The sequence below is a fragment of the Psammomys obesus genome, unplaced genomic scaffold (genome assembly GCF_907164565.1).
Source record: "Psammomys obesus unplaced genomic scaffold, mPsaObe1.curated_primary_1811, whole genome shotgun sequence".
Taxonomy (NCBI): domain Eukaryota; kingdom Metazoa; phylum Chordata; class Mammalia; order Rodentia; family Muridae; genus Psammomys; species Psammomys obesus.
In genome coordinates, this window is record NW_026590542.1 from 18,079 (window position 1) to 42,498 (window position 24,420).

Sequence of the window (24,420 nt, forward strand, 5' to 3'; positions counted from 1 at the left end):
GGGCGCCAAGCTGCAGGCTCAGCTCCATTGTTAGGCAGGTTTGAACGCTTCAGTGTGATGCGGTCTGAGCACTACTGCTGGGTGCTGTGAGGGGAGCTCAGGCAAGTTCGGAAAAGGAGACCTGGTAAGCGCAGGGTCACTGCCCACAAAGGGGAGGAGCAGGGGCCTGAGCAGCGGGAGCTGGAGTGGTGTGTTCTCCCTGGGGGCTGGGTAGGAAGACAGATCGGTAGGCTATTGATGACAAGCTCAAGTGCTACAGAAATGTGGATATCTGCACATCTGGAAAAGGTCTGGTCCTGGACTGGAAAGCCTAGGCCAGGAAACACTAAGCTGTGCCCCTTCATTATTACACTCTAACCTAAGGGAGGTGCTCATGTCACTCAAGAATGCCTGGCCAATCAGGTACTCCAGGTGGACCGCCAGTCAAAAAAGGGGGTGGTTCTTCCGGGTAATACGCTGCCTTTTCAGCTCCGTGGCTTAGCAGGCTAGACTGGCTCCGAGTGACGTCATCTGAACGCTGCTGCTGGGTGATGTGAGAGGAATCCAGGCAAGCTCCGAAGCGGCAAAATGGTGAGCACAGGGTCGCTGCACACAATGGGGTGGAGCATGCGGTTGAGCAGCGGGAGATGGAGTGGTGGGTCGTTCCTGGGGCTAGGTGGTAAGCAGCGGCTAGATGTGGCCATCTGTGGGGTCTCTTTTAGTCTTACTCAGTTCCTGGACCTGGTGCAGGGCCCTGCGCAACTTCACTATGGAGGCTGCATCTGCGCAAAGCATTTGCAGCGTGTGTAGAAACATCTTGGTAGGATACAAAATTCTAAGAGCCCTAGTTTCTTCTAGTATTTTCTACAAGTTTTGCCTTTAGCATTTAACATTTAAGTATATGATCCATTTGAAGTTTGTTCAGGCTGTAAAAGGCATCTCATGTGTTAGGTAGCACTCCAATATAAAGCTGTGATGGAGAAGAGTAAGATTGATGATATGAAAAATGATTAGGAAATGGCAAGTGACACCAAGTAGAATGTAGATGCCTCTAAAAGACCCCATAAGTAAGTGGTATGCTAACCAGACCTGTTAGAGATTAGGATGCATGAATATACATGTTTGTTCCTCAGGATTGTCCAGACATTTGGCTCCAAACCATAACAAAGGAGACAACTCTAATTTACAAAGGGCCATTAGGCCCCTCCTCATTATCAAGAACAGGCCTCTAACAAACTGTTCAGTGTGCATTACAGAGTCACAACCAACATTAAAGCCTGGTGTGCCATAAAAACCCAGTTTTCTTCTTGAAAAGAGCATAGTTCTGCCACAAGGGCAAGACTACACCAGGTGACAATTTGAAAAGGAAAAACACTTGTGGTGAGGGCTGACTCCATCAAGCAAGGCTTTCCATGAGGTCCTCATGTATGGAGAATGACACTAGCTCTCCTCTCTGAGCTAGCAGGCTTTCACCCCAACATCTTGCTCCTGAGTCTTTATTAGTAAAATAGAATGACAAAGATTTTGTTAAAAACAGCAGGTCACCTGATCCCGGTCATTTGCTCCCTTTGATTAAACTTCCTAAATTATTTAGTTAAAGGGCTGTACCACAGCAGAGTTTTAAACTCATCCATTTGAATCATGTAGTGAACTGTCCATTGCAGTTCACTAACAAGAAAAGGATTTGCAAGTGGCACAGGGCTTCTGCCTTCAGAACAGGAAAACAGTTTCCTTTGTACACCGCAGGGTGAAATAAGTATATCACAGACTAAAGTTTAAGGGAGTCAGCTGTAGGGGTCAGCATTGTGAAGAACTTGATTCAGGGTGAGTGGTTTTGCAATTTTGTAGCTTGTATTAATTCATGCATGTGAATGAAAACAGACCAGATTGGTTAGAATACAATTTGGGTAAGTTAGCTTGAGCCAGTGAATACTGTATTTCCAATTAAGGGACTGTCTTATACAGATAGGTACAACCCTCATTGTCATAGTTAAGTCAGCTCAGAAATTAGAGACACAGGCCATTTGTCTGTATTTCTGTGTGTGTCAGAGTACAGATCTCAGCCACTAACTGTGCACATAAGGGCAAACACTATCTTGTTAATGCCATTCTCTCTACCAGGGAAGGGCCTGCTCTTTTTCAGAGTCGGTATAGTTTTCTTTATCTTTTTGAAAAGTCAGTTGTTGGTATTACTTTTTAAATTTCCTTTTCTTTATGTATCCCTGCTCTAATCTCGTTTCTATTCTCCAATGTTCCCCAGAGATAAGAATTTAATTCCTTTTTCTCAAGTGCTTTGATATTTGCTTCTGTTTATAGCAATGCCTCATATAGCTCAACCTTTAAGACTTGCTTTGAACCCCTAATCCTGACTTTGCTGTCCAGTGTCTGGAAAATAGTGCTGCTGCCAGGGACCTTCCCCAGCATGGAGAGGAGAGTTGGAGGGTCTTTGCTGACATGGCTGCCTTTAGAGGGGATAAAGCATCATCCAGGAGAGAGTGAGTCAGACTTGATGATCAGGGAAATCACACAGCCCTGACTGACTAGTAACAAGGCCACTTCTGTTATGGATGAGGAATTGTATGCCACACAGCAGGTCTGATATCAGGAGGTTTATTTGATGGAAGGGAGAGGAGTTAGAGCCTGGGTGAGCCATGTGGGCAGAGAGATAGAGAAAAAAAGAGGGGAAAAAACAGAGATAGACCAAGAGAAGCAGGCAGAGACAGAGACACAGAACAAAATGGAGAGTAAGAGAACATGGGATGGCAGGTGGGTCCTATTTACTGGCAGTACACAACTGTTGGTGGCCATGGGTAATGACATTGCCAGGTCCCTGAAGACCCCTGAAGGCAGGCCAGCAGGACCACCTGTAGGCTAACAGCTTCTGCTGCTCTGACTGACTAGCAAACAGATGCTTCTTTATTTATACGGATATCGTAGAGCAAAGACAGACTAATGATTATCCAAGAAGTACAGACCATAAGTTTGAGTTTTCATTACATATCCAAGGTTACACGTTCAGTCACATTAGAAAATACAAACAGAACAGATTTTATTAGTATTAGCCCTATAACTCTAATTTAAAGAGTTATGTCTTTAAATGTCTCCTTCAGGGGCTGGAGAGATGGCTCAGTGGTTAAGAGCACCTCCAAAGGACCTGAGTTCCATTCCCAGCACCCACAAGGCAGCTCAAAACTGTCTGTAATACCAATTCCAAGAGATCTCACACTTCACAGTAATGCACATAAAATTAAATAATCAATTTAAAAAAGAAAAAGAATGTCTCCTCCAAAGCAAACACGTTTATTATATGACAGCCTGCTTGTAGGCTGGCAGTGTTTGTAATTTGAGAGCACTCCAGGTAATATCTGAACAGATCTTTTTATGAATAACAAATACTAATTAATACCTAACTTACTATATGTATCATCATCTACACAATAAAATAGGAAAGATTTATTTTAGGCCATCTATCTTCTTTACTGAGTTATATTCCTCTATGGGTGTACTTTCTTTAAACTATGTTTTCAGAGAGCTCTAAGGCTATAATAAAAAGAGGCTTTCAATCTGTAATCTTTTCTCCTGGCCAGTCAGAGCTTGTCAGTTGTCTCAGTTTACCCTGAACCAATTATGATGTTTGAGTTTGCTCAGAGGCAGATACCACAAGAAGATTCCTAGAATAATGGCTTCATATAGCTATATGCTTATCTGTGCTTATGATTTCCAGGGCATAAGGAAGACTTCTAAAAGTAGTGGCCTAAGGTTAATTTGAGTACTTTCCTAAAAAAAAAAAAAAAAAAAAAAAAAACTCAGACATGATTTTTCTCAGGAAAGACATAAATTGAATCGTAATGCAGAAAGTCCCTAATAATGTAACACAAAGAGACCAAAACCCAAAAATTACAGATAGAAGGATGGTGAGGATAATCACCATCCTTCTCAGTTTTGCTGGCACTGTATCAAGCAGCTATGCTGGCTACATGACTATGTTTCCAGTGAATTTGCCTGTGCCATCCTTCAGCTCCTCTCAGGCTGGTTCTTGCCTGGTTAGTGCAAAGGGAAAGAGACCAGTGAATGAGTGTCCGCTGAGCTCCCTGGCTTTTAGAGCGGGGAGGGAGGGAGAATTACAAATAAGAATTGAGTTCACTGATCAACTTTGAGCATGTAGTCACAGGACAGAAAGGGATAGGGAGGAAGGAAAGTGAGAACTTTCTTGCTATGACAGTAGTTGGCATTAGTAATGTGTATTAAGGTCATCAATTTTAGACGATGAGTAAACGTCCAAACTGGCCATTTTGGGAGAAGGGGCAGCTTTCAACAGACTAAGGCCATCAAGATTCTGGATGAGGAACTGAACTTATTTCTAGAAACCAAATTTCTGTAGTTATACTAGTTCAGCAAACACAGAAAACCTGGAGAAACTTGTGTGTCTGTGCCTAATAGGATATTATTTTTCTTGTCTGAAAATGCACAACCTGAGAGAAAAGGTATAAATAATACTTGGTGGGCTCTAATACGTATGTTTAGTCTATGAAGAATATTGGACCATAAAATCTTTTTTAACTTTTAAAAATAATTTTTGAAATGACAATTAAGTCATTTCATCCTTCTCATTCCTCCCTACTGTTAAGTTATCAAACCCAGGGACAAAGGGCTGAGGAGCCTATTTAACAAATCAAAGCAGACCTGGCTGCCAGCATCCCTCAGTCCCTGCCTGTTAACTGGGTAATGGTTGGCATACCTAGCCCTCTAGCCCAGAGCTTGGGCTGCCCTTCTCCTAGCTGCCCTTTCTTGTGTAATCCAATCATTTTGGTTGCCTGGTCGTCATCTGTCATTTACAATCCTAGCCTCTTGGTCTGGCTCTCCCCTTCCCCCTCCATCCTCCCCTCACATGACTCAGGGCCATGTCCATTCTGGACTCTCCCAGATGTCCCTGCATCTGCCTATGCTCTCTCCTTTTAACTGTAATAAACTTTCTACTCCCACCATACCTTTTCTTTTTATTTATTTTTTTTTCATTCACCTCCCATTTACCTCTCCTTGCTTTCAAATCATGGCCACTTTTTGCTTTAATTGTTGTTACTGTTCTATTTGACTGAAGTTTGGCTATAAGACTTCCCAGCTATGAAGTAGAGATGGCTGTACTGGACATTGAGTGTATAATGGAATGTACATTCTGTGCCTTGGAAGAGGGACAGGAAATGTTCTAGGAGACTGAAAAACTCCACTAAAATACAGATTACTCAGACCATGGCTCTGTCTTTCCCTAGGGTAGAAAGGTAGAGCTGGGAAGGTGTCAGCTGTTAACAGGTGTCATTTGATCTCTGACTCCCCCGGCAGAGAAGCTGCTACTGTCCTAAGGCCCAGCTTCGTTGTTCAAACTAATGAGGGACTATGGGCAGGCCTAGCAATTAGGAAGCACCAGTAGCTTTTAGGTTTTTCCAGGATTCTCCTCTGATGCAGCTATAGGGAGTTGTCAGGGAGACCATAAGCCATTCCATGCTAAGTGTGGGGCCACTGTCCCCAGGCCAGGTCTGGTGAGCTATCAGAGTCTGATCTGCTGGGACTGAGATGGATTGTAGTTCTGTTGATCCATGTGGTAACCTGGGAAGAGACCCTTGGCCTTAGACCTTTCCCTGAGGGGAGGGGAGAGGTTCTGCAGCCTTGGCAGTTTAAAGCTGTGGTGCTTATAATATTGCTACCCAGTGTGCAAACACAGGCATTGCTTTTGGTGTGCATTGCAATGGGAAGACTGAAAACCTGAAGGTCTGGTTTCTAAAAGTTCTGAAACTTGCATTCCACATTCATTTTGTGAGATAAATTTTATAAATAGTTTAGTAACTGATAGAAAGGAGGTGCAGAGGATCATCCCTTAGCAATACTTGATCAGAATCGTTTTACCTTTTCATTCCCACCAGGCACAGTGACATGATTCAGGGAAATTCAATTCCAGGGTACAAAAAGGAGTTTATGGGATGCTGAGGTTTTATCAGGTGTGCATGGTGTTGGGTAAATAGATCAAATTCCACATCCTGTGATATAATCGATATGCCAGGAAGCAGATGTTAAAATTAGTCTTCAACATTGTTTTGTGTATAGGCTTGAGTGGGGCTGGGTTTGCCTGAAGCCATAAGGGGGCACGAGAAACTGCAGAGCCATAGCCCACTTTTCTGACTATCTCCATTTCCAGAGAGAGCTCTAGAGCATGGGGCCTCTTAGTTTAGAAGACAGATTAGTGGTAACTGGTGTGTCAGAAATACAACAGTTCAGGGGTCACTTTGAGTTATTTCCATAGAAGTTGTGAAGCTTGTGTTTAATTTCTATAATCATACAATCAGAGGGAGCATTGATCATATTCATATTTTTCTTGTCAGAGTTTCCTTAGGTCTTTTGATGAAAACTTGAATATACTTTTTAGGCTTATGTTTTTAACTTTTTCTCTGCATCCACTCATTCTTTTACAAATACTGTACACAGTCTTGATTGTTGTAGCTTTGTGGTAGGTACAGAAGTCACATTGTGCCAGTATGTATCCTGTTCTTCATAATCCTGTTGAGAATTCTGTTAGCTTTGGAAGTGGCCTTCCTATTATAAGTTGTTAAGAACTTTATTTTATTTATTTGTCTAATAAATAATTTATTCATTCACATCCGGACTGCGACCCCTCTCTCCTCTCCTCCTGGTCCCACCTTCCTACCCTTTTCCCCCTTTCCCCTCTCACCTTTTCAGAGAAGGGGAGCTCCCTCACCCCCATATCACCCCACCCCAGCACATCAAGTCTGAATACATCCCCTTCCACTGAGTCCAGGCAAGGTAGCCCCACTAAAGAGAAGTGATCTAAAAGCAGGCAACAGAGTTCATGTCAGAAACAGCTCCCCCTTCACTTGCTAAGCCATGTAGGGGGCTAGGTCCAGACCATGCATGCTCTTTGGTTGGTGATTCAGTCTGTGTAAGCCCCCGTGGGCTTAATTAAGTTTGTTGGTCTTTTTGTGGAATTCTTGTCCCCTCTGGATCCTTTTATCCTTCCTTAACACTTCCACAAGGCTCCCCAAGCTCTATCCCATGTTTGGCTATGAGTCTCAGTATCTGTTTTGATCCCCTGCAGAGAACAGTTTTGCTAGGCTCCTGTCTCCAAACATAGGAGAGTATCATTAATAGTGTCAAGGGTTGGCTCTCTACCTTGGGGTAGGTCTCAGGTTGGATTAGTCATTGTTGGACATTACCTCAATCTCTGCTCCTTCTTTATCCTTGCACTTCTTGTAGGCAGGGTAAATTTTGGGTCAAAGGTTTTGTGGGTGGGTTGGTATTCTCCTCCCTCCACTGGAAGTCCTGCCTAGCTAGAAGGTGGCCACTTCAGTCTTCATGTTGCCTGCTGCTAGGAGTCTCATCTAAGATTACTGTTATTTCCTCCCAGGAGCCTACCCTGTCAGAGGTCTCCAGCTTGTCTCAAGATTCCCCTTTGCTGTTGGCAATAAAATAGTGTTGGCCTAAATAATATTTATTATTTACTCTATAATTATTATGGCAGTATTGTCTAACCCACTATCACAATCAATAAGACAAAGACACCTCTAAGATTTTATAATTGTCTTGTAACACCCTGGGCTGGGCAGATATTCCACTTACTCTATCTCAATAACCTTCCTATCCACCTCCCAGCTCCTAGCCAATGTGATCCACCTTAACCATTTCTGTCTGGACTACCTTCCATCCTCAGTCATATGGATAATTGCTTATATTTTTCACCCACACCATCCTCAGAGTCTTTTCTCTGGGCACACATGGTTCCTTCTCTGTGCTAACCCAGCTAACCCATGGTGGTGTCTTCCTTCCTCTTCTCTTCCTGACTGTACTGTCTCTTTCATGTAATTCTCCTGTCCCCAGAGCCTGGGAACCTTAGTCACACCTACCTCCTTATGCATGGGAGAGGACAGTAACCAGATCTTGATAGCCAGTTAATTAGCATAAAAAATACAAGTATCAGACCAACCCCCGACAGCCCCTCTTTGGTTTCTCTTCTTTCTCCCAGCCCTCTCACTTCCTGCTCCTCCTCCCCACAACTGATCCTCACGCTGCTTCCCTCCCCATACTGTCTCCTACCCAATTTCTTCTCTTCATCCACTTTCGCTATCTATTTTATTTCCCCTTCTAAGTGAGATTCGAGCAACCTTCTTTGGACCTTCCTTGTTCCCTAGCTTTTTTGGGTCTGTGGATTGTGGTATGGTTCTCTTGTACTATATGCCTAAAATCTGCTAAGTGAATATATACCATGTGTTTCTTTCTGGGTCTGGGTTATCTCACTCAGGATGGTCTTCTAGTTCTATCCACTTGTCTGAAGAATTCATGATTTCTTTGTTTTTAATAGCCGAGTAGTGTGTCAATGTACCACCGTTTCTTCTTCAGGTGCAGGACATTGAGGTTGTTTCCAGTTTCTGGCTATTATGAATAAAGTTCCTATGAACATAGTTGAGCAAATGTCCTTTTGTATGGTGGAGCATGTTTTAGGTGCCCAGGAGTGGTAAAGCTGAGTCTTGAGGTAGAACTATTCCCAATTTTCTGAGAAAGCACCAGAAGTGGTGTACAAGTGTGCACTCCCATCAACAGTGGAGGAGCATTCCTCTTCCATGTCCTTGCCAGCATGCAAGAATGACCTTAGTCATTCTGATGGGTGTAATGTGGGATCTCAGAGTATTTTGATTTTTATTTTCCTGATGACACAGCATTTCATTAAGTGTTTCTTGGCCATTAGAGAGTTCTCTGTTGAGAATTTTTGGTTTAGCTCTGTACTCCATTTTTAATTGGATTATTTGGTTTTTTGGTGTTTAATTTCTTAAGTTCTTTATATATTTTGGGTATTAGCCCTCTGTTTGATGTAGGGTTGGTGAAGATCTTTTCACAATTTGTAGGCTGTCATTTTGTTCTGTTGACAGTGTCCTTTGCCTTACAGAAGCTTTTCAGTTTTATGAGATCCCTTTTATTAATTGTTGATCTTAGTGCCTGAGCTCTTGCTGTTCTCTTAAGGAAGTTGTCTCTTAAGCCAGTGAGTTCCCACTTTTTCTTGGTCTTTGATCCACTTGGACTTGAGGTTTGTGCAGGGTTATTTGTTGAAGATGGTGTCTTTTTTTTTTTTTTTCTATTGTATGATTTTGGCTTTTTGTCAAAAATCAAGTGTCCATAGGTGTGTGGGTTTATTTCTAGGGCTTCATTTTGGTTCCACTGATCAACCTGTCTGTTTCTATACTAATACCACACAGTTTTTATTACTATTGCTCTGTAGTACAGCTTGAGATCAGGGATGGTGATACCTTCAAAAAGTTTTTTTTTGTGTGTGTATAGAATTGTTTTAGCTATTTGGGGTCTTTTTTTTTCATATGAAGTTGATAGTTGCTCTTTTAAGGTCTGTAAAGAATTGTGTTGGTATTTTGATAAAATTGCATTAAATCTTTAGATGACTTTTGGGAAGATGGCCGTTTTTACGTTAATCCTACTGATCCATGAGCATGAAAGATCTTTCCATCTTCTGATATATTTGATTTTTCTTCAAAGACTTGAAATTTTTTTCAAACAGGCTTTTCACGTGCGTGGTTAGAGTCACACCAAGATAATTGATATTATTTGTGGCTATTGTGAAGGATGTTGTTTCCATAATTTCTTTCTCAGCCCTTTTGTCATTTGTGTAAAAGAGGGCTACTAATTTTTTTAGTTATTTTTGTATCCAGCCCCTTGGCTAAAGGAGTTTATTAGCTGTATGATTTGTCTGGTAGAAATTTGGAGTTCGTTTCTGTATACTATTATATCATCTATGAATAGATGTCAAGAATTTTCTTTGGATTGTATTGAATTTATGCTGTAGATTGAACATAGGCAACATCCTCCCCCTCCTCCTCCTCCTCCTTTTTGAAAATACGTAATTTTAGTGATATTATCCTACATAACCATTCATTTAGCAAACTACACTAAGTGTGAGAAACTGACTGCTGTGAAATACTATACAAGGCCATGAAAAAAAGGAATTCAGTATAGAGTTTAATCACACAGAATACATTGTTATGATTACATAAAAGCTATCCCATCAAGTATAATTTAATTAAGAAGACGAGAATGAAAAGAAAACATGGTCCAGAATTGAACACAGGATTTTGTATTAGCATGCAAAATAAATTCTGATAGCAATAGGTTGGGATTTTCTACAGATATCAAGTAAAATTAGTTAAAACCATGTTGCATTGTTATGGTTGATGTAAAATTGCACATATTTACTTTATGTATTCTGATTCATTTGGACACATTACCTGCAGCCATACAACCTTATTACAACAAACAACACAGCAAACTATTTTCCACACATTCTCATTCTATCTATGTTTATGTGTGTCTGCGTTACATAAAGTTCTCATAAAATGACAGACTTTCTGTGGATCCCAATCTTCTCAGTATATTTTCCATGTACTTGAATTAGTATTAAGAAGTATCAGAATTCTCATGTTCATAGCAGTCATATTCACGGTGGCCTAAATTTTAAAATAACCTATCATTTGTTGAGGACAAGCTGGATGCCTCAGGAGGACTTTGTGCTAAATGGATGAAGACAGTAGCAATGATTAAAGGATTATCACTTTAGGATAGTGATAGGAGAGTCACACTTATAAGTGACTCTCACAGTCAGTGCTGTATTAGTTACAAAGCAGAATGTAGTTAAAGCTTAGGCAGTGTCCATCAACTCACTTCTTTCTCACATCTGGTTTTAATCTTTGATGTGCTCTCATTCATAAGATGGGTGTGAGAGCTTCAGCCATTTCATATAAACCACAGGTACCAGTAGAAAATAAAGAGCAGAAAGCATAGAGTCCAACTGAAGCAATCACCTTCAAAGGATTTTTCTAACATTTTTATACTTGGTATGTGGGGAAGAAAAAATGAAATATCAAGCTTTCTGTATCAGGATTGTTATAGAGATGAGCATCAAATGTGCTATTATACTATACTGTAAATTGCAGTAAGTTGCTTTATTTGAATGGTACGAGAACTTTCTGCCAGTGAGTCATTCTGTATGAAAAAGTGAAAAATTAGATTAAGAAACAGTCTGACTTGTTTTGTTTGAATTTAAGTAATGACAATAAATTATAGTTTAACAAAAATGTAATGCTCTTAGAAAAGTGATTATATCTTTGTTTTCTTCTGATCAAATAACCTTCCTTAGATTGTAACACTTTTATTTTTGGATAACATACTTAAACACTTAACATTTTTATGTATCAAGTTATATATATTTAAATGTATGTTTAATTATTGTAGCTGTATAACCTTACATATATATTTCTATTTTTGAATAGTTATTCAAACATTAGTTTTCCTTAAAGAGACTACTCTTTTGGAATTAAATGACCAGAAACCTCTGTAATTCCACAATCCAACCTAGTAAAAGATAACATGAGAAAATGACCTGTGTTTGTTTCCTGCATGATATATATTTCACATTGGTGAGAGAAAAACTTCTGATTTCACAGATCTCGACAGGGCCCAGGAATGAGCTTGTCATAAACTCCTGTGTGATGCTCACCCTCTACATACACAGAGCGAGACTGTATCTGTCAAAAATCATGTTTTCCCTGTCTTCACTATTTCACTTCACTTCCTCATTATTGCTTCCCTTCTTTGCATTTTCATTTAGGAACTGTGAATTAATGTTTTTAATTGAAATAGATTTTTCTCTCATATAGTATATTCTGACCACTGTTTCTCGTCCCTCCACTCCTCCGAGCTACCTGCCACCTCTCCTGTTCTCCTTTTCCGCAGATCTATTCCCCTTCCTCTGTTTCCTCTTCAGAAAAGAGCAAGCCCCCAAGAGAGGATAGCCAAACAAGACCAAACAGGATACAAAATGACAAGGCAATAGACTTGAGAATGGACAAGGCAACCTAATAGGAGGAAAAGAATCTCAAGAGCAGGTGAGAGAGTCAAAGCTACACCTGCTCTCACTATTAGGAGTCCTACCCAAGCACCAAGCTAACAGCCATAACGTATCAGCCGAGGACCTGGTGCAGATCCATACATGCCTCATGCTTACTTTTTAAACATCTGTGAGATTCTCAACCATTGAGGTAGTGTAAGGCATGGGTTCCCTCTCATGGCCTTGGGCCTCAAGTTAAAGCAAACATTGGTTTGCCCCTTAAACAAGTTTGTTGCCACCATGCCCCTGCACATCTTGCAGGCAGGACAGATTTTTAGGGAGAGGGTTTTTTAACTGGGTTGGTTTGTAAGTTTCTCTTTCTGTAGCCTGTAGAGTACCATCTCACCCCAAAGAAGCTAGAACATATGTGTGAAGTCTCCAAGCCATCCCCTGCTCTACCTTTCTACATTCATTGTGCTGTGTGGAAGTTCTCCTCAGCAATGGAGCCCTGCTATCAGTTTTCAGAGAGCAACCTTCTGTCAGCATCGGCCTGAATTGTTTAGAGATCTCCGTGAGACCTCTTCTTCCAACAACTCAATTGAATGTAACCTAGTCCCACCACGAAGCTGTGCCTGTCAACGAAGGATGGCCAGTTCAGACTCCATTTTCTCCATTACTAGGAGTCCTCACTCAGGTCACCCTCATAGATTCCAGGAAGTTACCAGTGCACCAAGTTTCTACACTAACCTCCAAACACCCCCTAATTCCAACTCTTCCTCCCTGCACTGTGCTTTCTCCACCTTCCCAACTGATCCCTCCCACTCCTGTCCCTAATCACCCCCAGTCTACCCACAGAATCTTTAATTTCCTCTTTCCAGAGAGATCCATGCTTCGTCTATATCCCTTCACTTTACCTGTTCTCTCTGGGTCTGTGAGTTGTACCTCAATTATCATTTACCTAATCACTAATGTCCCTTTTTAAGTGACCAATTCCCAGTTTTCAGAGGAAACATAATATTGATTTCTATAACGCCTGTATTAGTTTGCCCTCCTACCAAAAATGGACGAGTGTTCTTTCTTCACATCCTTGCGAGCCTGAGCTGTCACTTGTATTATTGACCTTAGCCATTCTGACATGTGTAAGATAGAATCTCAAAGTAGTTTTCATTTGCGTTTCCATGATAGCTAAAGATAAGGATGTTGAACATTAAATGTTTCTTAGCCACTTGGGATTCCCCTTTTGAGAATTCTCTGTTTAGATCCTACCTTGTTCTTTAATTGAATTTTTGTTCTTTGAACATCTAATTTCTTGAGTTCTTTATACATTTTGTATAGTATATCTATCTGTTGTGGAGTTGGTAAAACTATTTTACCATTCCTTAGGCTGTCTTGTCTTTCTGTCCAACTGACTTTTGTTTCCCCTTTATAGATGCTTTTAAGTTTCATGAGGTCTCATTTAATAATTGTTGATTTTAGTGCCTACACTATTGGTGTACTGTTCAGAACACCTGTGCCAGTGCATTCAGGGCAGTTTTCCACTTTATTTTGAGGTCTCTGATCCACTGAGACTGAGTTTTGTGCAGGGTGATAAATATGTATCCATTTGAATCTCTCTTCATGCAGCAATACAGTTTAACCAACACTGTTCATTGGAGATACTATCCTTGTTCCAGTATGTATTTCTAGATTCCTTATAAAAACTGTCCATATGTGGACATATGTCTGGGTCTTCAATTTGATTCCATTGATCAATGTGTCTGTTTTTATGCCAATACTACGCAGTTCTTTTATTGTTTAGGATTATTTTTAGCTATAATGGGTTTTTGATATTTCATATGAAGTAGGAATTGTTCTTTCAAGGTCTGTAAACAATTTTGTTGGAATTTTGATAGGGACTATGTTGAATCTGTATGTTAGTTTTGGTAAGATGGCCATTTTTACTGTGTTAATAACACTGATCCTTGAACATGAGAAATGTCTACATCTTCTGATATGTTCTTCATTTTCTTTTTTAAAGACTTCAAGTGTTTTTCATTTATTTATTTATTCATTTTACATCCTAATCACAGCCCAACTGCCTCTTCTTCTTCCAGTCCACCTTCCCACCCACTTGAAGTTTTTATCATAGAAGTTTTCACTTGACATTTTAGAATTACTCCAACATATTTTATATTACTTGAAGGTATTGTGAAGGGTGTTGTTTGCCTGATTTCTTTCTCAGTCCATTTGTCATTTTTATATAAGAGAGCTACTGATATTTTTTTTAAGTTAATTTTGGATCCAGCCACTTTCCTCAAAGTGTTTTTCATCTGTAAGAGTTTGGTAGTTGAATTTTTGGAGTCACTTATGTATACTATCATGTAATCTGCCAATTAGAATACGTTGTGTTCTTCCTTTCCAAATTATATCTCCTTGATATCTTTCCATTGTCTTACTGCTCTACCTAGAACTTCATGTACTTTATTGAATAGATATGGAAAGAGTGGGCATTTTTGTCTTGTTCTTGATTTTAGTGGAATTGTTTTGAGTTTCTCTCTGTTTAATTTGATGTTACCTATAGGCTTTCTGCAAATTTTCTGTATTATATTTAGGTATTTTCTTTGTATCCTTAATATTTCCAAGACTTTTATCATGAATTGATGTTTAATTTTGTCAGACGCTTGTTCAGTGTCTAATGAGATAATTATGTGGCTTTTTTTCCCTGTTTTTAATATGGTGGATTATATTTTCCATTTTTCATCTCTGGAGTAAAGCTTACCTGAACATTGTGTGTGATCTTTTTGATCTGTTCTTTGATTCAGTTTGCAAAATATTTTATTTAGTATTTTTCCGTCTATGTTCATGAGGGAAGTTGGTCTGTAATATTCTTTGTTGACTCATTATGTGCTTTGGGTATCAAGGTAACTGTGGCCTCATAAAATGAATTGCATAATGTTCCTACTTTTTCTATTTTTAGAATACTTTCAACAGTATTGGCTTTAAGTCTTCTTTGAAAGTCTTGTTGAATTCTGCACTAAAACTATTCAAGCCAATAATTAATTAATTAAAGTTGGGAGTCTTGTAATGAATTTGTCTATTTCACTCGGGATTAGAGGTCTACTTAAATTTTTTTATCTGACCATGATTAACATTATTAATTGGTACCTATCAAGTAAATTACCCATTTCTTTTAGATTTCCAATTTGGTGGAGTATAGGTTTTTAAAGGTTGTCTTTATGATTCTGGGGAATTTTTAGTTGTCTGTTTTATGTCCTGCTTTTTGTTTCTGATTTTTTGATTTGCATATTCTTTCTCTGTCTTTAAGTTAGTTTAGATAGTTTGTCTATTTTACTGATTTTTCTCAAAGAATCAACTGTGTGTTTTCTTTGTATTCTCTTAGTTTCTGTTTTATTGATTTCATTCCTCACTCAATAGTTTCTTACTGTCTACTCCTTTTAGTTGTGCTTACTTCTTTTTGCTCTATAGCTTTTAGTTGTGCTGTTAGGTTGCTAGTAAGAGATCTCTCCAATTTTTTATGTGTGCACTTAGTGCTATGAACTGTTCTCTTAACATTTTCATTGTGTCCCATGAGTTTGGATATGTTGTGTACTCATTTTCATTGAATTCTAGAAAATCTTTAATTTTTTTCTTTTTTTCTTGACCTATTTTTCATTGAGTAGAGAGTCGTTCAGTTTCCATGAGTTTTTAAGCTTTCTGATGTTTCTGTTGTTGATGTTGTGCTGCTTTGATCCATGGTGGTCTGAAAGGGTGCAGGGGTTATTTCAGTTTTCTTATATCTGTTGAGACTTGCACCATTCAAGTATATAAATTTTGGAGGAAGTTCCACCACTTGTGTTTGCGTGGAATGTTCTATAAATATTAGTTAGGTTCATTTGTTTTTTAACATCAGTTAGCTGGAGCATTTCTCTGTTTAGTGTTTGTCTGGAGGACCTGTCCACTGGTGAGAGTGAGATGTTGATATCTCCCACTGTCAGTGTGTGAGGTTCAATGTGTGATTTAAGCCGCAGAAGTGTTTCTTTTACAGTGGTGGCTGTTCTTAGTTTGTGGCACAGATGTTAAGAATTGAACCATTATCTTGTTGGAAGTTTTTGTTTGTTTATTTGTTTTCTTTTTTTTTTTTTTTTTTTTTTTTTGGTGAGTATCTAGTGTCCTTCCCCACATTTTTTGATTTTTTTTGTTTGAAGTCTATTTTGTTGGATATTAAAATGGCTACTGCAGCATGATTCTTAGATCTCTTTGCTTGGAATATCTTTTTTCAACCCTTTACTTTGAGGTAATGTCTATCCTTGATGTTTAGCTGTGTTTCTTGTTTGTAGCAGAATGATGGATTCTGTTTCTACATCTGTTCTGTTAATCTGTGTCTTTTTATTGGTGACTTGAGGTCATTGATATTGAGAGATATCAATGAACAGTGATTGTTAATTTCTTGTATTTGTTTGTGATTGTGTGTGAGTATGTGTTTGTGCAAGCATGTCCATGTGTGCTCACTTCCCTTCTTTTGGTTTTACTGATAATGTCAGATTATTTATTTTCTGTGTTTTCATGTGTTGTTTCCTTAGGTTGCATATTTTTCTAGCACTTTGTGTAAGGCTGTATTTGTAGATAGATATTTTTTAACTTTGACTTTATTATGGAATACCTTATTGTCTTCATTTATAGTGATTAAAATTTTCTGGGGATAGTAATGAGGTCTGGTATCTGTAGTTGCTTATACACTGCAGCACATGTATCCAAGAGTTTTTAGGTTTAGAGACTGCACTGAGAAGATAGGTGTAATTTTGATAGGTCTGCCTTTATATGTTACTTTTTTGTTTATTTGTTTGTATGCCTTAGGCAAATCTCTCCAATTGGAATAGCCCTCCACTTCCAATGTATTATCGGCAAAGAAGAGAACCAGAGTGTACAAGATGAGTTTTGGCCAGTGATTTCTTTGATTTTAATTATAATCTTGTAGTTCTTGTTTAAAAGACTGTGTTATAAATCTGCTGTTATATTTCCTTTCATCAGTGGTGCCATCTATGTTGTGTGAGTTTCTTAATTATCATCTAATCATATTGTTGTTTCTCTTGAAAATAATAGGCACTCACCTTTTTTGTCTTCTGAAAATTCACTACATTATGTGTTTCTTGAGATTTTGTTTGGGAGACTTTCTGTGGAAAAACAGTTTTAGTTTTCTCATCTTGATCCAAAAGGCTTGCCTCTCCTCATTTCTTGGCAAATCTGTATTTTTCAGTTGTTAGAATCATCAGTGTTTGGGTTTTTGGTACTTAAGTTATTGATATGGTTAACACATTGGTTTTTTATTTTTTTTAACTTTTATTAATTACTCTTTATTCACTTTGTATCCCCCCATAAATCCCTCCCTCCTCCCCTCCTCATCCCACTTTCCCTCCCCCTTCTTCATGCATGCCCCTCCCTAAGTCCACTGTTTTGGATTTTTAAAACTTTCTTATATATTATTATCTCTGTGTCTGAATTATCTTCAGCTGTTAACATTTCAGAGCCTACAGTCATTTGAGGGAGCCTCAGATGGCATGTCCCACCAGAATGTCCGGTTGCTATGGGTATGTCTATGAGAGATTGTGTTCACTGATGATTTATATGGGCAGGCTCTTCAACCAAGGGTGGCAATATCCCTAAGCAACTAGGATGATTAAGAGAGGTTGCTGAGCATGAGGCATAACTTAAGAGGTATGGAGTAGAAGATTGTGCCTGTTTTAGGTTGTATCTCCTATTTTTTTCTTTCCACTTTGTATTTTAATTTTAACTAATTGCACTTTATTCACTTTGTATCCCCCATGGCCCCTTCCCTCCTCCCCTTCCAATCTCATCCTCCCACCTCCTTCTCCACATATGCCCCTCCTCAAGTTCACTGATAGGGGAGATCTTCCTCTCCTTCCTTCTGATTCTATTCTATCAAGTCTCATCAGGAGTAGATGTACTGTCTTCCTCTGTGGCCTGGTAAGGTTGTGGTTGGAACTGATCAGTCAGGTTCTTTCTCATGATGTCATAGCTTCATCATTATACACTATCCCTAAATCACATAAGAAACAGTAGAAGCAACTGCTATTTAGTGCTAAGCAATTTTGCTAGCCAGATATTTTTAAATTTCTAATTTTGTTGTTTTTGAATTTGTTTCTGTTTTTGAAGAAAAAGCTTCTATGTGCAGCCCTGGCTGTTCTAAAAGTAGGTATGTGGACCAGGTAGGCCTTAAATTTAAAGATCTACCTGACTCTGACTCCAGAGTACTTGGGACTAGATGGGGACCAACATGCATGGCTTTTGTTTGTTTGTTTTGTTTTGATTTTATATTACTGGGTTTTTGGCCTGGAATGTTGGTTTTTGTACATGTCAAGCATATGCTGTTGTGCTGATCTTCATCTACCTCTTGAATTTTGAAATTTGGTAGAGTATATTCTATTTCTCAGGATGGCTTGTAGTCACGACTCTATTGCTACCTGAGCCTTCTGAGTCATTTGGGTTACAGGTGTGTGACATTCTTCCTACCTATTCTGTTTGTTTGGAATGTTTTTGAATGAATATGAATGTTTTGCCTGTATGCATGAATATGCACCTGATGTATACCTGGTCCTCACAATAGTCAGAAGGTGGCCTTAGAACTCCTGAACTTGGAATAATGGATAGTTGTGAGCCCTTGTGTAAGTACTAGCAGCTGAGCCCAATTATTTGCAAAACTATCAAGAGCTCTTCACTGCTGAGCCATCTGTTCTCCCCTATTTTCTGATCAACACGTACATTGCTAATATTTTCATCTGACCATTTGTAAAATGCATCCCATAAAATTTTATTATGGTTAAAATTTAAACTGAGACACTTCACATTTCTGGAAGATGAGTACATAACTTGAATGAATGTAAAATTCTTTGTAGGAACTTCAGTAAAAATCCTCTGAGATCTTTCTATCTTTTTTGTTTGAATGATTTTTGCAGGGGAGTCATATTTTTTTGCAGGGTACATATGTTTGTCTTAACATGAACCTGTCTGTCAAGGAGTTTGTTCCATAGATCAGGCTGACATCTAACTTTTTGAGACACATCTGCCTTTGCCTCCTGAGTGCTGGATTTAAAGCCATGAGTAGGTCCACTCAGCTTGCCCATCATTTTTTGAAGTTAATTATCATTCATACAATTTCTCTGATGTGTGCTCAGTACTGTTGATTTGTTTGCCTGTTTCTGTCTATATATGTCTGTTAATTGACATTTCTCTTGCAATGCTGTATCCTAATCAAAGGTCACAGCATTGACAAAGGTGACCCTTATTATTCAGTTTCCTTCTAAAATGACTTGGTAGTTACATTAGGACTTCTGTTTCAGGAAATAAGTGGGCGAAGCACCAGAATTATATGAATATACTGTCAATGAAGTACACATTTACAATGCTGTCAGTAGTGTGCTTTCTCTTGAACACATGTATGACATATTTTAGGATTCAGTGACCTATGACGATGTGCATGTGACCTTCACTCAGGAAGAGTGGGCTTTGCTGGATCCTTTCCAGAAGAGTCTCTACATAGATGTGATGCTGGAGACCTGTAGGAACCTCATTGCTGTAGGTAAGACGGTGAATTTTCTTTTGCCTTTTAAAATAAGGGGACAACTGTTTCTTTGTTATTGATGCTTTTTTGTAATTTCAATTGAGACTGAGGAAGAACAGGTGAATAAATCAGACATGGTTCTGAGGTTCACTGAAGATACTAACTTAAATTTTGCCTAATTTCCAATAATATATCATACCTTTTTTGGTACTATATTTTAGGCTACAACTGGGAGGACCATAATATTGAAGAAAATTCTCAAAGTTCTAGAAGATATGGAAGGTAATTTTCATGTGCAAGCTGATATGAATATGCCTCTGAAGAAATTTTAATGGGTCTTGGAAATTTTAAAGAAAAACAACGGTATCAAAAAGCACTTCTTTAAATGTCTTGATGATTATTACATTCTCATAAAACCATGTATCTTAATGTCAGGTTTGTATTTGCAAGACATTCCTCTAAGAACAAAGACAAGAAAACAATGCCTTAACAGATATCAGCATTTAAATCAAGTCCCATTAGAGCTATGCTAAGAACTGCCAATCTTTTTAGTCATACCATTCAGATATTACAAAAGGAATACACATTGAATAGGTTATAAGTATATGTCCAAAGCCTTCTAATAAGCAAATAGTTCATAGTGAAGCTGGTGTTACTTATATATTTATAGTAATGTTTGCTTGTGTAGTGAGCGGGGCAGTTTAAGAGAATCAAGAATGTTGTTGTGGAGAAACCTTAATCCCTATACCTCATTTCTATGAGAAACTAAAGTCAGACTGTGTGAATGCAAAATGTGGAACCCTTTGATTTATTATTTTTTAATAGGTATATTATATGTCATAATGGATACAAGCCATGTGAGCATAGATGTATTGGAAGAAGCAACATAACTCTCTCTCTCAGAACAATTAGAAGATATGTAATAGTCCCCACTCTGAGTAGACTTTCTGAATGTGATACAAGTTTACAATTAATTGGTTTTCCAACTTCATTGGGAATGCATCTGTAAGCTCACAATGCAGGCAATCCATATGAACACTAGAAATGTGGAAATTCTGTTTGTTCTGGTTCACTTTGCAAATACAGTATGACTTACAGTATAGGAAAATTTACTTATGCAGTCAGTGTGATAAATCTCTGAAATTTTCCAGTTCTTTTCAATTATGTTAAAAACCTCATATAGAGAAAGGATTTTATAAATGTGAGCCGTGTAATAAATGCTGTTACCATCACAGGTATATTCAAAGATTAAAAAATCCCATTATGAAGGAAAACATCATAAATGTAAACAAAGTGATAAAACCTTAAGATCTGATGCTTCTTTACAGCTATAGCAAGTTGTAAAAATCAATTCATACAAATAAAAAAGATTCATCAATGTAATGAATGTGATAAAACTTTCATGTGTGTCAATATCTTTGCAGGCATGAAAGAAGCCATGCTGGAGAGAAACCCAATGAAGCTATTCAATATGATGAATCCTTTACATCTCACAGTAGTCTCCAAATAGAGAAAAGAGCACATACTGGAGAGAAACCTTATGAATGTAACCAAGGTGGTAAAGACTTTGCATGTTCTAGTAATCTCCTGATTGATAAAAATGCAAATATTGGAGAGAAACTCTATGAAGATAATCAATGTGGTAAAGCCTCTGCAGATCCTGGTCACCTTAGAAGACATAAAAAAACAAATACTGGAGAGAAACCGTATGAATGTAGTCAATGTGAAAAAGCATTTGCATGTCACAGTAGTCTTTACATACATAAAAGAACACATACTGGAGAGAAACCCTATGAATGTAATCAGTGTGGTAAAGCCTTTGCAGAACATGGTCATCTTAGAAGACATAAAAGGATACATACTGGAGAGAAACCGTATGAATGTAGTCAATGTAATAAAGCATTTGCATGTCACAGTAGTCTCCGAATACATGAAAGAATACATACTGGAGAGAAACCCTATGAATGTAATCAGTGTGGTAAAGCCTTTGCAGATCATGGTCATCTTAGAAGACATAAAAGAACACATACTGGAGAGAAACCATATGAATGTAGTCTGTGTGATAAAGCCTTTTCACAACACGTTTCTCTAAAAATGCATAAAAGAATACATACTGGAGAGAAACCCTATGAATGTAAGCGATGTGGTAAAACCTTTGCACGTCACAGTAGCCTCCAAAGACATGAAAGAACACATACTGGAAAGAAACCCTACAAATGTAAGCAATGTGATAAAGCCTTTTCAGAACACAGTCATCTCAGAATACATGAAAGAACACATACTGGAGAAAAACCCTACAAATGTAATCAGTGTGGCAAAGCATTTGCACGTCACAGTCATCTTCAAAATCATGAAAGAATTCATACTGGAGAGAAACCTTACAAATGTAATCAGTGTGGTAAAGCATTTTCACAACATGGTCATCTCGGAGTACATAAAAAAACACATACTGGAAAGAAGCCTTATGAGTGTAACCAATATGATAAAGCCTTTGCATGTGATGGTCATCTGCCAAGTCATGAAATAATTCATACTGGAGAGAAATCCTACAAATGTAATCAATGTGATAAAGTTTTTTCAAATGAATACATAAGAGAACACATACGGGAGAGAAACCCCTGTGAATAACCAATGTTATTACCTTTGCGTGTAGCAGTAGTGTTAGAAATCATGAGAAAAGTTATACTTCAGAGAAACCTCATAATTTAGTTGGTGTGGTAAGGTTTTGTACTTCATGGTATCTTTACACAGGAGTAAAACTTTTAGTGTGTAATCAATCTGTTAAAGCCTTTGCATATCACAGTAGTCTGAGGACCTGAAATAACTCATACTGAAGGAAATCTATGACTATAAAGGATTTGGTAAGATCGTTAGCAAATACACTTTCAGTCACACAAGAATATTCTGGGGCAAACATCTGCCAAGTGTCAACAGTATAATCATGCATTATGATATCACTCTTTATTTTGTTTGCACTTGCAAACTCCTATGGACAGAAGCCCTAGAAATTATAAGATAATCCTTTTAGATGTCACTATTTTCTTCAGTTACATGAAATACCTAATCCAGGTATATAAAACTTTATTAGTATGTATTAGTGCCTTTTCTGTTGCTGTGATAAAACAATGTTTAGGGGAACTTATGAAAGAATTTAATTTGGCTTATGGTTCCAGAGGAATATGGGATCAATGTGAAAGTGGCCGAACAACAAGTGTCACACAAGGCAGCTAAAGCAGGAAGCTCAGACATCCTCAACCTGAAGCATGAAGCAGAGAGTGGGAGTTAGAAATGGTGTGTGGATGTAAACTCTCAAGCCCATCCTAAGTGACATTTTCTCCTGCATGGCAGCATTTCCTAAATCTTTCCAAATGATACCACCAACTGAGAGAAGGATTGACTTCTCTGATTTTAAGCCTACATGCTTGCTTTCTGAATTGAACCAATTCATGATGAAGAAAAATGCTGTAGGTAAGAAAAAAATACTGTAGGTGACTCAACACCTGAATTTTCAGGAATGAATGCTTACACAAAGAAAACATTCATGAGTACAAATTTGTTTAACAATTTGTTTCAATTTTGATTATGTGATCTCACTGTTTCTTTGTGTGTGTATGTACATGTATGTGCTGGTTCCCAAGAAGATTAGACCCTTGGATCTTCTTGTAGCAGGATTTCAGGAAGTTGTCAAAAAACTGACCTTCCTGGGAATGATCTTGTCTTAACTGCTCAGCCATGTTTCTAACCCTGTAAATATTTTGAAGCCTTTATATAACATCTTGATGTCAGGAAGTAGGAAAGAACTCATACATGAGAAAAGTCCTAGTCATGTAAATGATTTGATACAGACTTTAGACATCTTAGTTGTCTTCAGTTTCAGGAAAAGTCTTGTTTCATCCCGTTTTCATCATAGCCTTAAAGGAAGTAAATTATTTACCATATGCACTTAAGTGTAATGGTGGAGACCAACAATTGTGGTTATGGTTTGTATTTTGAAACATCTTGAGTAGGTACTGAAGTTTGCTGTATGTGTGGCAAATCCATTTACAGAAGTTTATTAGGCTGTCCTGATATTCCTTCTGTGGCTTCTGTTCATCTTCTATTGCACTTTCACTTGTTGATAGGCATTTTTATGCTGCAATGTATAGAATGGGATCCCTGTCACCTAAGTGGTCCGTTGTTTATTCATATATCGGGCAGTGTGTGGCCACACTTTTCAAGTAAGGGTGTCTGTGAATGGGGAGTGGGTAGTTAATTTTTTTTTTTTTTTAGATTTTCACAAAATCCCATGAAGTGTTGTTCTTTGTTATCCAGCCTTGATTGGGTATCAGTAATTAGTCTAGGCTACATTTGACCTTTTGACTTCACATGTCAGCCACCTGAGTACAAGTCTAGTTGTAGAAGCTGTACCCCCAATGTGTCCTGTTTTGTCAACACATTTTAACAATGTTAATGTTAAAATTCTTGATAGAAGATAATATAAGAAATAATAAATACCTCATATGTGTATCCAAAGCAGCATTTTCATCTCTCTTGTAGAGATGCAATGAAGTAGGATAATCAGCAGGTATCTGCATATCTCACAACACAGCTTGAGTGGTATGGATATGTATATATTATTTGATGTTCCATGCTTCTTGTTCCCATTAGTTTCCATTTAGCACTTCATCTTGAACTGCAACAGCAATGGAATTTATTTAAAAAGAAACATTTCTGGTGTGTGTGATGTTATTATGGCCTTTTAGGCCATGACAGTAAGTGGAGATTGGAAGACAACTTTGTGGGGTCTACTCTACCCATATTTATATGATGATCAAGGTTGGGTTGCCATATTTGCACACCACAGACATTTCCCACTTTGCTCTCTCAGTGATACTCAAATAAGATTAGTTGAAACATTAGATCAGTAAAATATTGTCTTCTTTTTAGATTGTAAACATTGTCATCTAAGGATGGAGAAAACAGGACAATTTGAATAATAAATATTTTCTACAAATGAAAA

General features: G+C 38.2%; 1 protein-coding gene across 1 annotated transcript; it reads left to right on the top strand.

Moving 5' to 3' along the window:
• Positions 1-24,420, top strand: LOC129677245 (zinc finger protein 431-like). Its single transcript, XM_055607904.1, has 5 exons — positions 1-124; positions 469-570; positions 19,313-19,439; positions 19,643-19,703; positions 20,846-24,420. Exons 2-5 carry the CDS (start codon positions 568-570, stop codon positions 22,047-22,049), a joined length of 1,395 nt encoding a protein of 464 aa, XP_055463879.1. The 5' UTR covers positions 1-124; positions 469-567; the 3' UTR covers positions 22,050-24,420.